Source organism: Eptatretus burgeri, chromosome 4 (genome assembly GCF_056783735.1).
Source record: "Eptatretus burgeri isolate ZD-2024b chromosome 4, Ebu_testis_v1, whole genome shotgun sequence".
In the NCBI taxonomy this organism is placed as follows: domain Eukaryota; kingdom Metazoa; phylum Chordata; class Myxini; order Myxiniformes; family Myxinidae; genus Eptatretus; species Eptatretus burgeri.
In genome coordinates this window covers 80786268-80803620 of record NC_140964.1, presented here as the reverse complement: position 1 = coordinate 80803620, position 17353 = coordinate 80786268, and the positions used below count along the sequence as shown (strand labels likewise).

General features: G+C 42.6%; 1 protein-coding gene across 2 annotated transcripts in view; it reads left to right on the top strand.

The window, feature by feature from the left end:
* Positions 1–3998, top strand: part of GEMIN4 (gem nuclear organelle associated protein 4) — a 27068-nt gene extending 23070 nt beyond the window's left edge. For both annotated transcript variants that reach the window (XM_085878945.1, XM_085878946.1), the window contains exon 5: positions 1–3998. This exon is cut by the window's left edge and continues 758 nt beyond it. In XM_085878945.1, the coding sequence (XP_085735071.1) occupies positions 1–360 (360 nt within the window). In that variant the 3' untranslated portion in view covers positions 361–3998.
* Positions 3999–17353: the final 13355 nt, after the last annotated feature.

Here is a 17353-nt window from a genome sequence, read left to right as displayed (position 1 = left end):
ACAGATAAACCAGATCATTTGTGGCACCATGAAGAGACCCTCCACAACAATATGGAAGAAAAACGAGAACTTCCCGACAAAAAGGAAGAAAGTGCCATTAATGCCGAGGCAGCTTGTTTTGCGCTTTCGCAGCTATTTGCCCACACATTGTACCTCATGGATCTGTTATCCCCGGATGCTCAGCAACCCCTTTTCCCAGTGGCATTGGAGCTTTTGGCACAAGCTCAAGGCACTTGGGCTGTAGGTGGTCTTGGCCCCATACCCAAGGATGAGTTGTGTCGGTACCTGGAGGAATTGATACAATGTGCACCCTCAGATGGATACAAGGATGCCTTCATGCAGCAGCTTGCACGCTTCTGAGTGCTCATTTTCGACAGCGATTAAAATTATTCCTTTTGATTCATTTGTTTGGTTACCTCTGCCAAAAGTTTATTGTGATATCCCATTTTACTTTGCTTGTGTCATTTGGGCCTCACCATCAACATGCTCATGTTTTTCAGCATTCAAGATAAGCTACAATTGTGATTTAAATGTAGAATATTTTCGATGGAGGGGACTCGATGACGGAACCTATCTTCTTATTCTTCTTCCTCCTCCTCTTCAACCTCCTCCTCCTCTTCCTCCTCCCCTTCTTACTCTTCCTTTTCCTCTTTTCTTTTCCTTTTCCTCTTCTTTTCCTTTTCCTCTTCTCTTCTTTTCCTTTTCCTCTTCCTCCTCTTCTTCTTACTACTCTTCCTTTTCCCCTCCTTTTCCTTTTCCACTTCCTCTGCCTCACTCCTCTTACTCCTGCTCTTCTTCCTCTTCCTCCTCTTACACCTCTTCATCTGCCCCTTCTTACTACTATTCCTCCTCCTCTTACTTTTCCTCTTTTCATTTTCTCCTCTTCCTCTTTTCCTCTTCCTTCTCTTTCCTCCTTCCTTTCCTCCTCTTCTCCTTCCTCCTTCCTCTTCTCCTTCCTCTTCTCTTTCTTCTTCTCCTTCCTCTTCTTCCTCTCTTCCTTCCTTTCCTCTCTTCCTTCCTTTCCTCTCTTCCTTCCTTTCCTCTCTTCCTTCCTTTCCTCTCTTCCTTCCTTTCCTCTCTTCCTTCCTTTCCTCTCTTCCTTCCTTTCCTCTCTTCCTTCCTTTCCTCCATTCCTCTTCCTTCCTCATTCCTCATTCTTCCTTCCTCATTCCTTCCTCCTTGTGAGGTTGGCAGGGGAAGCTTGGAACAAATCTTCACAAACCGGCTGGCCAGGCCTGATGTTCGCCTAATTAGGACAGGAATTTGGCGATAGCTTGCTTACTCTTCATGAAGGACTGCGTGGAATCGTTAACATCCACCAACTAATGCTGGCAGATGGGTTTCCCGTTTAATGTCTATCCGAGGGACAGCACACCCATTGATGAATCGCCCTGCCTGTGAAACACCGTGCTGATAGTTTGTCTGGGTCAGTAATCGAACCCAGGTTAGACAGCTTAGAGTCATACCTCTCATAATGACGTAGAGGCATACCATAAAGGCATACCTCATAATCCTGTCACCCATAATGACGGAACCTATGAAAAGTAGAAAACCAAAAAAAGTCAATATCTCAATCATCATCACAGTTTCTGCATTGCATCATTGAGCAGCAAATGTGCAGCTTCTGTGAATTGCCCCTGAATTTCTGGGAAGCCAGCCACAGCCTGCCTTTGTAGGCCCACGATTGGGTAACAGAAGCACATTTGACATTGTTTTACAGCCAATGAGGGGCCCATGGGTCCAACATGGCACCTCCACCAATTGCCGTACATGTAAATTCAGGGAAGATGCTTTTGATGCTTGATGGTGCACAAGTGAAAAATGTGGTGATCAGCTATGACAAGGAAATTAAATTCAGGAGGAGGAAATTCAGCCCACCATACCTGACCCACAACAATGCTGGATTAAACCTGTGAAAATTACAATTTCATGGGGGAGGAGTGGGGGTGAGAACATTGTGGCAGGCTCAGGAATATCATCAGGATGTTGAGGGAAAAAAGTTTCACATTTTAATTTTTTTTGGCAGGGTCGGTGAATGAAAGTAGTTTTAGGATGGAGAATATATATAAACACCAACCACACTCTATCCCTTGATGAAACCCTCTCACAGACATCACACTTGGCACAGATGTACAATCACCCATCCTGCCAATATCCCTGTACTCTTCTATTTCTGATGCTTCTTGGTACTTATCCAATTTCAATTTAAACCCGTCTACTCTTTCTGCTGCCACTACCTTTCCGGGGAGACCATTCCATGCATGAACTAGAAGGCACTCGGTAGAGCACACACACACCTCCACCATGCTGAAGAGTATACGTTTTTTGGGGGGTTTTTTAAATCCCACTGATAGGCCGGATGTGCATCCAGACCTTAACCAAAATCTAATTGCCTTGTTACTGTCGCCTACCCAACTCATCCACCAAGTGTCGTTCCAATGCGTCCATAACTTTTGAGATACCATGTTCACAAACAAACGAGTGAAACCATCACCTCCGTCCATCCTGAATGGTGAAGGTAAAGATATATTGCAGGGTACTTACTACCAAGGACCAGCAATACATCTGCTTTTTAAGATGAGCTTCTTTGGTTAAGGTGTTGCTGAAGCAGAAATTATGTACAAATGCATACACATGAAATGATGACATTAGGTTCAAAGTGCATTGGGAGATGCTTGGTGCAGTGCATTTTGTACAAAGCTTGTGCTTGCAATCATGTGATTGTACAGAGACATGACAACACCTTAAATTATTCATTTCATCTGTATAAAGCAAGTTTTACTCCGATTTGTACTGATATTCAACTATTTATTTGCAGAAACGAGTTCCTGGGTCTTGTACGACAATTAACTATGCCTCAAACCCAGGGAGCACACGACTTTCGTGATTTTCAAAGGGGCCGAATTGTTTTCCATTTGGAAGGTGGAGTCAGCCAGCATCAGATATCTCAAAACATTGGCATTCCACTTTCTACGTCAATTGGGTGATTGTGCAATTCACCATCGAAGGCAAGGAATCCACAGCTTCCCGTTCTGGTCAATCTGGGTCCTCAGAAAGGTGTATTCGAGCTGTCAAGCGGTCCATTGAGAAAACTCCCCATTGCAAGGCAGCAGATGTTGCAGAGGAGGTCCAAGTTAGCTCAAGAACTGCCGTGCGGTACCTTCATCAACTGGTCTACTATGGGACAGCAGCTCAGAGAAAACCTCTTCTTAGACCAGCCAACATTCAAAGGAGAAAGAAGTGGGCTGATGGGATGGCTACCAGGACCTTGGAGTTTTGGCAAACTCTCATTTTTTTTAGATGAGTCCCAATTTGCTCTATTTTCTGACAGTGGATGTGTATGGGTCTGGAGACTTCCCAGTCAAGAGTTCTCTTTGAACCGATTGCAGCCATCTGTCAAACACAGTGGTTTTTTAGTGATGGTGTGGGGAGCAATCTGGAGTTCTGGTCGGTCAGAGCTTGTGGAGTGTGTTGGCAACATCAACACTATGACACTCATTTCTATCCTTGAGGATGGATGTCTCCCAGTCTTCTCCACTGGTCAGATCATCAAAAACAACATTCTGTTCATGGAAGATGCCACACTCAAAAAAAGACCAAAGAATGGCAGGACAGAAATGGGATCAAGCGACTTTCACAGCCAAGTCAGTCTCCTGACATGAATCCCATTGAACACCTCTCACCCATATTGGATCGAGCTACGCGGAAAAAAATTCCAGGAAACCAACATCACGGGCAGAATTGCAAACCCACTTGTGTGAAACCTGGACAGAAATCACACAAGAAAAAAATTCAGAACTCGTTAGTTCTATGTCTGAAAGAGTAAAAGCGTTGAAATCTGCAAATGGCAAGTTTACCAAACACTGGTGTTTGTATTAAAATGGATCAAATGTACTTTAATAATCATTGTGTCTATTTACTTCTGTCATGTCTCTGTACTTGATGCAAGGTGAAGCACTATATTGTGCCCTCACCAAAAAAGATGCTATGAGAATGTCGTGGGTTATTTTTTTTTTAACCTCTGCCACTGAAGGTGAATGAGGTTGTTTTCACCCCTTTCTGTCTGTCTGTCTCTGTTTGTCTGTCTCTGTGTACAGGATATCTCAAAAAGTTGTGGACGGATCCAGATGAAATTGTGGACAGGTTTGGTGTGTGACAAGGGTGAACTGTTTAGATTTTGGTGAAGATCCGGAGGGATGCACTCTACTGAGTGCTCTTCTACTTTTTAACAGTGGTTGTGGCCTTGTTTATGTCACAGTAGTTGGATGATGACTTCGTCGAAATGTATATATTTTTAGTGCATTGCTATCTTTATAATACATACAATATAAATCATTTACACTCTTGATATTCACATCATCATCATCATAATCATCATCATGTAGTGGTATTCCAAAGATTACAGGAGCTCGTAGCAGAATCCCTGGCAACTCGTAATACTCACACACAGCTGCTGTTCAAATTTTTGTCACTGTCCTGTACAGGGAGCAGTTAGTTGTCCAAAGTAAGGAGGTGAGATGGACAAATGCCCAAGCTTTGATGACAAGTTTCCTAAAGTAGTATTGATAACAGCAAGTGATAACATCGGACTTGATAGAACAAGTGAGGGCACAATGCCCAGAATTATCAGGATCTGATGGACATTATCTTTAGAGAACCATCTTCTACAATTGAAGGAAAACTTTACTTCAGCAAAGTGATGGCTTAAAGTAAAGAAAAGTAGCGGTACATTCAAAGTACACTGCCCCCATGCCAAAGAAATAAATAACAATCATCCAGCGCGTGACCGCTGGGGCACCTTCAGCACCCGGCAATGCCACCTTGCAGCACATGTAGTTGGAATGTGGAGGGAGTGGTGTACAATGATTGATGGATTTTTATTGCAGAATTTAAATAAATAATTAATCGTAAAATGATTAATTTCTCAAATTGCCAAATAGCATACCTAAAAACCAGCATTTCATCTGAATCTGTAACTTTTTGAAAATTGAGTAATTAATCGAAAAATGAATAAATTGATTAATCAATAAATCAAAAATACCCTTTTAGAGCCATGTCACTTGGTCATTGTCATGTCCAAATATCAGTTTCCTTGCTCAAAATATGCTCGAGATATTGCCAGATGAGAAATAAAATAAATAAGTAATTAATAAATCAATAATAATGAAGTAATTAAAAAACAAGGTTTTTGCCAAAGCACACTTTCACTTTTGTCCCCAAATTTCAGCTTTCACGATCAAAAGATGGCTGAGATATCACTCAGACCAACAAACAAGAAAAAGACTTCGTGCAGAGCACGATGCTTGCAAAAACCACCCCCCCCCCTCCAAAGATTGCCATGGATACATCAAATTGTCCATTTCATAAAGATTAAAATTGACAATCTTAATCAAAGCTCAGGTCAATCGTATGAAAATTGATTATTTTTGAGATTGAAATTACTGATTTTAGAAGTTTGACCTTTTGACCTCAATAATTGGTTACCCAATTCAGTGACTTAATATGCAAATCGTGTTCAAATTTCAAGACAATCATATGAAAAATGACTTTTAGAAATTAGACCACAAACTCGATGGGCTTTTCAGTTGAGACTAATACAACTTGGTAAAGTTTCTTGACGATCGGTTTAGAATTGTGACCTGTAAGCAATTAACAGACAGAATAACAAAATCGACTGACCAATGGACTTGAAAAAATCTTCCATTTTGCAGAAAACAAACAAACGGAGTAAAAACCGAGTACTCCCATCCTTCATGACCCGGCGATGACCTCATGCATCACATTGATATGGAATTGGGAAAGGAGCTGTGTCCAAATAGCTTGATGCTCTTTTTAACTTGGCATCAGTAATTAATTAGGAACAAGTCCTCACAAAGTAGACCATCTCGATGATGTCTCATACATCTAATCATATGGCTGTTAAACTGAAGAACAACAAAACTGGATTTCATTCAACAAACAATGGATTGATAAACACCAGCTCTTCTTTTACAAATTAATAGGTTCCAAGGTGACAAAAAAAACAACGTAATCTTTGGCTTGATATCACAGTGGAATTAGAGAGGATATTCAGCTAAACAAACTCAAAATGAAGGGGTTTCAAGAAACAACTGCCATAACAACAATGTTAGATTCGCTTGAAGTAGTGGACCCAATTCAAAAAGCTCTGAAAACTTGAGACTGTAACCGGTCTCATTCCTGCCATCCAGCGTTCAAATCCTTCCCTATAGCCCTCCATGTTGTCATTCCTTCCCCATCAGACCCATCTGTTTCAAGGAATACTTTGTCTTCTATGAAGGAGGACCAGTTGGTGGAGTGATGGAAGGTCAAGGTTGAATTGTGGAATCTGAAGATCGACTCACTAATGTGTGTTGCTGGAGTAGAAGATCAGACATATTGGTGGGTTGTGGCAGTTTTACTCAAATGGGATGTTTCTTTTGATGTAATCGAATTGGATGGAAATTTTCGAGTGAAATGAAGTGAAGCAGTGGGGAGGGGTGGACCCGCAGTGAGCGTCTGCTGAGGTTGGTATTGAGGGAGGGTGAGATGGTTGGGGCCCTCCATCGGTGCTTGGTTGAGCAAGGAACAACCATGAATTCAGACAAGCTGGTCAAATAATTTTTTTTCCTTATTTATTTTTGCAATGGTGTGCATGGAAAGAAGGGAGGAATTATTACAACTCTGTACTGCTTGAAATTGGTGGAAAAGCATTCTTATGCTTGCCGAAGGAGAGGGTAATGCGTTGGGTCTATTTGTTTGTTTCATGTTTTTCTCTGCAACCGCTTGTCGTCGGGTTGACACAATTTTCACCATAAGTCCAACTACTCATGTAGAATGTTTTAATTATAATTATGACGTCATAATTCACGTGGTGTGGCAGCCATGTTGGAAAAATGAAAAACTTTGGACCTCTAACTCAAATTGAAACTTGGCACACAGCAAAGTACTCCTCATGGGGAACAAATGTGATTTTTTTTTTTTTTAATGATGTCATTGGTGCCTTTGTCATGACATCATAATTGCAAATGTAGAATGCTACATCTGATCAGTGTGAAAAATTTTGATGGTCATCCAGGAATAAAATGGTCCACAAAAAAAAAGTCACTGGTCATGTGATTTGGCAGCCATATTGTTTAAAAAACAAACAAAAACCTTCAAACATCTCTGAAGTGGCTAAACAAATCGAGGCGAAATTTTACACGTATGACCGCCTATCCATGAGGAACAAAATGTTCACACATGACATCATTGGTCACACGGTTTGGCAGCCCTATTGAATTTACCCGAGAAACCAATAAAAATCTTCTCCAGAACAGCTGGACATATCGAGAGGAAACTTCACAAAAATGTTTCCCAAGCCTTGGGTGCACAAGTTTGTGAAGGAATAATTGATCAGTCACATGGTTTGGCAGCCATATTGATTGAAGAAAATATTATATAATGTTTTCTCTGGAACCGCTTGATCAATTGACATGAAACTTCACAAATGTGATGTAGTAGTGATGGCGAATACATGTTTTAAATTTCTTGATCGGACACATGGTCTGGCAGCCATAATTATTTAATTTTTTGATCTGGGTTGTTTTTGATTTTTTGTTGTTGTTTGATGGGCTCACATGTCTGTGCCTGGATGGGTTTGAGGGTGGAATAGCTGCAGCTGAAATGGGAATTCTATCCAGGTTCCTACTGATGACTTCATCTTTGCTTTTTTCTTGCTTGGGTTCCTTATGATTACTCCAATGCAGGACTGTAACTATTTGGTCTTTCATTTGATTTGAATTGAATTTATTTAATCCCATTTTAAATTCATTAAAATAATAATAATAAAAAACGTCAATTAAATCATAAAAAATAACTCCCACCCTCAGCCCCGGGAAATGCAGTGCTGACAGTGCAGAAGGCTGGGTTATCGCAGCCAGTGCAGCCCGAGAATGACACTGTTCATGAGGCAACCACTGGCACAAATAAAACTGATGAGCGAGGACAACAAGGCACAAATAAAAATGATAAGCGAAGACAACAAGGCACAAATAAATATGATGATCGAGGACAACAAGGCACAAATAAAAATGATGAGCGAGAACAACAAGGCACAAATAAAAATATTTTTAAAAATACAAAAGTAAAAAAAAAATACTTTATTAAAAAAATTTTTTTTTTGCCATTTTCTTCTTTGGATCTTGTGTTGATAAATTAGTGTGGTTTTGATGTGGCGCAGGCACGATGGGTTGAATAGTCTCCACCTGTGTCTGATTTCCTTTTATAACAACACGTTTTACACAAGAAACCTTATTAATGCAAAAACGGTCTAATTTACATAATACAAGCATTTTTAACAACACATGAAGTTGTTCTGGCCCTGTTTTTTGTTCTATATCACTATTATCATGCAAAAACGCATGTTTCTCATCAAATGGTGTGTATTTTAGCTTGTTATAAGCAAAACGCATTTCACACAAGAAACCTTATTCATGCAAAAACACCCTGATTTGCCAATACAAGCATTTTAAACAACCTATGAGGTTGTTCCGTCTCCGCTTTTTCTTCCAAATCACTATTATCATGCAAAGATGCATGTTTTTCAACAAATAGTGTGCATTTCAGTTTGCTAAAAGCAAAGGAAGACATTTTACACAAGAAACCTTATTCATACAAAATGGTCTAATTTGCCAATTTATGGATTTTTATCAACACATTCGGTTGTTCTGACTCCGTTTTTTTGGGTCGCCGAAATAGGTGACCCTTATTGTCAGTAATTCTGTCTGTTTGTTTGGATGTTTGTTCGTTTGTCATCAGCATAATTTGTAGTAAACGTGGGCGGATTTTGACCAAACTCGGGTGGTAGGTACATCTTATGACCTAGTGCTTTGGAAATTGTGATGGTTGCTAGGGACGCTTTGGTTCCCTAGCAACAACCGAAAAACCTTCAAAATCGGTACTGTTCACGTGAAATCAATTCCAAAAGCCATTATCCCACGTAGGGTTATGAAATTTGGCACAAATGATCTACAGGTGATGCTCTATCAAATATATTCCGGTTTTTGTGATATATGGAATACTTTACCAGCAGCGCCCCCTACAATTAGGGTATGCGCGAAAATTGGTGAAAATTGAAGACCCCCTCGCGACCAGGTGAGTGCATCGATACGAATGAAACTTTGCAGGTTCATGGTACTCAATGAGTACTACAACTTTGCCTCAGGACATATTGACAGATTTCGCTTTGGTCAGGGGTCAAAGGTCAATTAGTGCAAAAATCGATAATATGCGAGAGCTGGAGGTGCCTTCGTGCCAAATGCTACTGGCACTTCTGTCTTCAGACAGACATATATCTTCAGACATAAGGGTTATGGTCGGATGGTCATGAAAATACACACTAATCGTCTGGAATACATTGTGCACAAACGATCGAGCCGGATTTTCGATTTAGATCTTTGTTCACCCACAGCACCCCCTCGAACTTTGTGGATTTCCGATTTCAAACCGCATTTTCGGTACTTTTCATTCAAATGGATACCGAGTAGTTATCAGTAGATGGAACTGGATCAGATTTGATATGCATCATCTTAAGGTGATTCCCTATCCGCTGTTTGACATCCATTTTGCTCTATATCTTATAGTTTCCATGCTCGGCGACCCATCGCCGCGTACCGGCTTGTTGTTCTGTTCCCCTTTTAAAAAAATGACTCAAATGTACAGGACACTTCATTAAGCGTGTTATTTATTTATATATTTATATTTACTTTATTAAGCGTGTTTAGCGTGTTTTTTTATTTATTTATATATTTGTTTTATTTTTTTATTTATATATTTGTTTTATTTATTTATTTATATTTACTTTATTAAGCGTGTTGTTTATTTTATTTATTTATTTATATATTGTTGTTTTTATTTATTTATATTTACTTTATTTAGCGTATTATTTATTTATTTATTTTATTTGTTTCTTTTTTATGTTTTTATTTATTTATTTATATTTACTTTATTAAGCGTGTTTAGCGTGTTATTTATTTTATTTATATATTTTTGTTTTATTTATTTATATTTACTTTATTAAGTGTGTTTAGCTAAAAAGCGTGTTTTTCACCAAAGAGTGTGTATTTTAGCTCATTCTAAGCAAAACGATGCATTTCACAGCATGTCACAGCCAGTCTACATTGCAGCGCAATGCACACTCCTGTCAAGGAGTAGTATGTGGGCCTCCTTGAAACATGCAAAGGTGATGCCACAGGTCTAGCTGTGGCCAGGACACCAACTGCGGTGCAGAATGGCTTAGCAGCAGTGTGGGTGGTCAATCCATCGACACAACCTGTGCATCTTCTCACAGGTCATAACCTTGTCCAGTTGCACTCCATGACCAGCCACCAGCACAAATAATTTTAAATTGTGGATACCACCATCTCTGCACCTCAAAGGACAAATCATTTGGTGAACAATGACTGCGTCAGCTTGACCGCCCAAGAAAAGTCTCAAGTTGAGAGCCTCCTGATGGAATTCTCCGATATCTTCAACACACATTCACATGATTGTGATCAGACAAATCTAATCAAACACAACATCAGGACAGGTGACACCATAACAATGAAGTTGCATGCATATCGTACATCACGTGCAAAACAAGCCATCGTGCAGGGTGAAATCAACAAACTACGTCAACAAGGCATTATCAAAGAGTCTTACAGCCTGCCCCCACTGCACCGTCGCCACTACATGTTGCTACCTGTGGTTCTCGTTCAGAAGAACGACGGATCATATAGCTTCTGTGTGGATTACAGGAGATTCAATGATGTTACGGTCAGAGACTCTCATCCACGACCACATGTTGATACCCTGGACAGGCTCTCTGGTGCATAAATCTTCGGCACCATCGATCTTACTTCTCGGTACTGGCAAATTCCCCTCAATCCAACAGACAAGGAGAAAACCGCCTTCTCAACAGGATCGGGATTGTACATGATCCAATGGAAATTTGTAATGCACCACCAACCTTTCAGCACCTCATGGCATTGGCCTTGTGTGGCCTTCACTGGAGCATCTGTCTTATCTATTGAGACGATGTTGGTCAGACAAATTATTTTATTGGTGATTTTTTTTTTTGTTTTTTCAGAATTCTCTTTATTCACTCTAATTCTTGCTTTTTCTTCATTTTCATCTCTTTTACTCTATTCCTCTCATTCATTATATCTATCTCTCCAAGGAGAAGTGAATTCTTGCAGAAATTTTTCTGTAAGGCTCACTTGGCTGGGCCTGGATGGGTTTGGGGGTAGTGGAGTATCGGCTGAAACTCAAATCCTCTCCATGTTCCTCCTGATGACTCCATATTTGCCCTTTACTTCTTGGGGTTCTTTCTTGGTCTTCAGTTTCATAATGTTTGGACCATATCCTGATGCTGTGTGGACTGTGCTTCCCCGCTGACGGACCTCTGGTATCTTGTACATGTTTCTGCGTTTGAGCTTGGGGAGTAACTGCTGAAATCTATCTGTCCGGGTTCTTCCCAACATCTCTATTCTTTGTTCCTTTCACAGTGATTCCAAATTTATTTATTTATTATTATTGTTGTTGTTATTATTATTTTCTCAATTCTCTTTATTCATTCCAATTCTTGCTTTTTCTTCTCTTTCATTTCTTTTACTCTCTACTCTTCTCTTTTTTTATCTATCTGTCCAAGAATAAGTGAGTTCTTGCAGAAAATTTTCTGTGAGGCTCACTTGGCTGCGCCTGGATGGGTTTGAGGGTCGTGGAGTAGCAGCTGAAACCCGAATCCTATCCAGGTTCCTCCTGATGACTCCATCTTTGCTCTTTTCTTCTTCGGGTTCTTTCTTGGTCTTCTGTTTCATTATTGTGTACAGTGTGGGTGTCAAATAACACCTGGACCATCTCAGAGACGTCTTTCACAGATTTCACTTGACAGGATTAAAGTTCAAACCCTCAAAATGTCACCTGGCTCAATCCACTGTCACATTATTGGGACATTTGATCTCCAGTGATGGTGTGCAGCCTGACCCATCAAACACTGAAACGATACAGATATGGCCAACACCATAATCCCCTACACCGGTTAGAGCTTTCTTGGGTGTGTTCGTATTGCAGACATTTCATCAAGGACTTTGCTCGCCTCTCTGAGCCACTTCATCAACTCACCCACAATTTTGTGACATTTGTCTGGAGTGATGACTGTGAGGACGCCTTCCACAATCACCCCTCTCACCCCTCCCTCTCAAAGCAACCATCACACTCATTACCCCTCCAAGCTTTCCTCTCACCTTTCTCCCTCAACTCTTCCCACTCACCCTTCTCCCACCATTCACACACCCTTCTCAAAGTTTCCCCCTCACCCTCATCCACAAAGCTGCCTCCTTTCCCTGCCCTCTCTCCTCCATCTCATCACTCTACCTCCTAAAATCCTCAACTGCCTTCTGCCCCCTTTCTTATTACTCCCCACTGTACCTCAACACAGCACCACAGAGCCATTTCTCCCCCTCATCCAGCCCCTCCCCTAGCTATGCTGCAATCCCCGACAATCTTTCAACAACTCTCCTTACCTCCCCCCCCTCTTCCCTTGTCCTACCCTCCTCCTCCCCTCCCATGTATCCAAAGCCTTCCCGCCCCCCTTCATTAACAGTGTGGACCTCAAATATCCAGGGCCTTCACTGAAATCTGACATCTTTCCATACAGGTTGCCACTGACAAACCAGACAGAATCTGCTGAACAGAAACTTTCCTCCCTCAAGACGTCTCTGACTCCCTAGTGTCTCTCCCTCGTTATTCCCTCCTCTAGTATGACAGACCTGAGCCTCATCCTGGCAGTAGAGTTGCTCTCTTCATAAAACACTATTCCTCACTTTCAATGCACTGCCCTCACTCCCCCACACCCCTAGGAATACCTCTGGCTACGGCTTCCCTCCACTCCCACCTCAAACATCTCTCTGGCGGTTATGAGAGAACCACCTCACCGCCGTCGAGTCTGGTATTTCACTCAGGCTGACTGGCAGGGTCTCCAAGCAGCCATCAAACTTCTAGACTGGTCTCCCATCGCTACTTTCTCCAACATCACCTCGTCATGGGAATTCTTTCAAGGAAACTTGCTCTACCTCATGCACAGATTTATACCCTTCCGTCTTCAGTTGTCCTACCCTTCCTCCCGCCCTTGGTTCACTGAAGCTTGTGGCGAGGCAGTTGTCCTGAAACAACTTGTCTTTTCCTCATGGAAAGCAAACCCAACTGAGGGTAATCCCAGTTCCTTCCATAAAGCTCAGAACAAGTGTGTGTATCTACCCTCAGGAGAGCCAGAAAACAACATCTTTCGAATCTCAAGTCTGAACTCTCAAACTTCTCTCCATCCTCCAAATCCTGGTGGCATCTAATCAAATCTCTGAAAGGACCGTTTGGAACCCCCCCTCCCACGCCGCTCCTCAATCTACTTTCTCAACAATCCTCTTGAAAAAAGTCCTTTCATTCAAGTTTCTGGGTCTCACTATCTGCCATGATCTTTCCTGGGAAAGCCACATCCAACCTGGCCTCCAAAGCCAGTCGCCGATTGGAAATCCTCTGTCATGCAAAGTCCTTCCTTGGCCCACCTGAGCTCCTGATCGAATACGAAGCTTTCAATTGCAGCATGATGGAGTACTGCTCTCCCCTCAGGGCTGGTGCTCCTGCCTCTCACCTTTCTCGGCTTCACGCTGTGGAAACCAAGGCATTTAGGATCACTGGTATCTCCCACAGTGAGGCTGAGTCTTTGGGCCTCTCACTCTCTCACCGCAAGCAGGTCGGTGGTCTTTCTGTCTTCTACCGTCTTGTCTTCGGTGTCACCCCTCCCTGCTCTGTCTGAAATTTGTTCCCCCCCCCCCACATATTTCCGCAGGGCGCTCAAGGTCCGCCAGCAATCCCCTTCTGGTAAAACTACCAAAATCAAGAATCACTGCTCACCTTCACTCTTTAATTCCTCTTTTTTTCCACCTTTGGAATAAACTCCCTCACTCTCTTCAATCCCATTCATCCTTCTAGGCCTTTAAAACAGCCGTTCACCACCACCTCTTATCTTCCCCCATCCAAAGCCTCAATCTTTTCTACCCCCGTTAATCCATCCCAAACCCACCTCCTTCAATTTCCCTGCTTTCCTTCCTTAAAGTCCCTGTGGTGTCCATCTTGTAAACCCTGTTTTCCCCACCCCATCCCTCTCCCTTCCACAGATCTCCTAATGTCTCTGTTCCACACTGTTTTGTTCTCCCCTCTCCCACCCTTCTTGTCTCATGCCCCCCCCCCCCTTTGCTGTGCATTATGTGTTAGCTCTCATACGAGCCTTGACAATGTATACATAAAAATAATCTGAAACAAATACTTTTGACCCTCCAGCATGTGATTGGGTCAGTCCTTGCTCAGAAGCTGGACTTCAAAAAGCAAGTGATATCCAATGTGAGTGACGTGCTAACAGCTTCAGAGAGGAAGTGTTCCATTTTTGACTGAATTGTTCGCAATTGTTTGGTCAGTGTGGCACTTCCACCGCTATCTTGCATGTCATCCATTTACCATTGTCACAGACCACAAGCCCTTGGTGGGTTTAAAACAAATGCCCCTTGACTGTGACCCCATTGGAAGACGAGCTCGTTGGTCTGTTGAACTTGACGCTTATGACTGCGACATCATTCATAGGGAGGGATCCAAGCATCTCAGCGCGGAGCCATGTCTCGACGCTCGGATGACACGTCTCCATCGGTGAACACACCATTGTTATATCTACCTCTCGTAAGCTGCATGTGTGCAAGAAATACCTCAACAACAACCCAAACACAGCCACAGTGGTGGTCTCCTGCAACGCTCCTCTCCATAAGACTTTTTCAATGTCTCTAAGTAAGCCTGACTCATCGTCCATGTTTTCTGCTTGCAACACTACTGGAGCCCATGTTGCTCATTGACCTTAACCTAGTGAACATTCAATCTGCTGACTGGGACTTCCTTGAGCTTGAACGCTCTGATCCTGATCTGAAAATTGTATTCCAATGGATAACATATGGTGGTGGGGGGGGGGGGGGGAGGGACCCTGCTTTGGTGACTGCGCAATGCCTCGCCTTACCTCAAGAAACTTACAGTGAAGGATGAAGGATAACTTGTTTGTCTTACAGTGAAGGATGATCTCCTGTGTCGATGGATCCACCATTTACCTTCTCGAAGCGAGTTGCTGTAAGTGGTGATCCTGCAGTCTTTAATTCCCCAAGTGTTACAACAAATCCATGGACATTCCACATCTGGACATTATGGTTATTCCAGAACATTGCACAAACCCACTCATTCATTTTATTGGCCTTACATGTCTGTTGACATTTCAGACCACTGCCAACGCGATGTCCTACCTATCAATCGTGAACATCTCCTGTGCCTCGGCACCAGGCCCATATTACACAGTCACGGCCCTTTCAGATCAATGTTGCCGATTTGACAGAGCTTCCCACATCCAGGAAAGGTCATTGCTATGTGTTAGTTGTCATGGATCTTTACTCCAAGTTTGTCAATATCTATCCCCGACAAGACCAAACAGCTCAATCTGTGGCACGCTGTATTTTTGAGCAATACATCCGTCAACACGGAGTCCTTGAGGCCTTGCATTTGGATCAGGACAGACAGTTTGAATCCACCTTGATCAAAGATTTCTGCTCTCACCTGGAAATTCACAAGCTCCGGACATCAGCATATCACCCACAATGTGACGGATCAGTGGAGCGTTACAATCGTACCATGAAGGATGAACTTGCCAAAGCCTCGTTTCACAGAGGAAGCGAATGGGACGAACATCTCCACCAGGTTGAAGTGGCTTATAAGACGACGACTCATGCCAGCACAGGTTTCACTCCCTTCTATCTGGCACAATGGACGTGAAGCCAATTTACCTCTCCAGAATATGCAGCCGGGACATCTCGAATACCTGAGACACCAGCCGAGTACGCGGCCTCACTCAAATTCAGATTAGAAAAGGCTTTTCAGGAAGTTTCTAGATCCGAGAGGGCAAAACATCAGCAGAAGTTGTACTATGACAAATGCTTCAAGTATACTCCTTACCTCACTGAGCACTTGGTGCTTGTGGACGATCCAGCGAACTGTCATCACAAAGTTACTCTTCGCTTGCTGGGTTGGCCCCTACAAAGTGCTTCACCCAATCTCTGTGTCAAAAGAGCATCCTCCAGTCAATTGTGAAATGCAAGAGCTTTTAAACCCACACGTCAAGGCAAGTATTGTGCTCTGTAATCACCTGAACCCTTACTTCACACCTACTGCACTCTCTTCGGTGCCTGCTCCTCGGCCCCAGCCTTCAGTGATTACACCTGCACCATTGACTGCTTTGACTGGCTCCTTGCCTCCTCTCATGCCACAGCCTCAACATCGGGGTCAGTACAAGTTGCCGCCTCTGCCACCCGGACCTCAAAACTGCCCTTCTCAACGAACGTGGACATTCTACTGCTTCACCCCACATTCCTTTGCCTCCTATTCCCTCACCTCATCAACGGGCACAACCACGACTGTCGCCTTCGCAGCCGGGACCGCGACATGACTTGCCTGCTTAAACGAGTACGACACCTGTCTGACCTCAGCGACAGGCCCGTAGCCAGGGCTCAGTATTAAGGGGGGCATATGAACTGGATGTGGGGGGCACAATTATTATATTTCATATTTTTGATAACCCGGTATACTATTGTGTTCATGCAGCATTGACACATCTATACTGAGGTTACCGTCGCATATTAACCAAATTAATCTCAGCTAGATTTAATATGTTCCGATGTTTTTGGCCTAAAATTATTCGAATGCAGGAGAGCCACAACAAACTGGCACATTCACAATGCAAATATTCGATGATTAGACAATTGGCACCAATTCAGGTGCACTTATACAAGGTGTTGTCAAGAATTGGCATTAGAAAAATTAATATACTAGAGAGAGATACAATGACTAAATGGAGGAGGTTGGCACCAGAATCGGTGCACTTTGAAATAAGATACAGTAGGCTATAACCTGCGATCATCACGTTAAACTATCAACAGCAAATACGACCAGCCTGAAGATACCACAAGGTCTGCATTTAAAGCAGTCAATTACACAGAGGTAAGGTTATGCACAAAGCACTGGATATGGGAATCTCGGTTTTATCTGTCCCGTGGGCGAGCCGCGCCACATGTGATCACGTGTCACATCCTTCAATTCATCACAATAAGTGCATTTCACTCCTGATAATTTCCATTACATATTTAGCTTCAAAAGGATAAAACAAAACCATTGCAATTTGTCATTCCCACCATAGCTTGAGCATCAGTGCTTGTACACTGTTTGTGGTCCATGATAGAGTAGATAATGGCAAGGCCCGCAG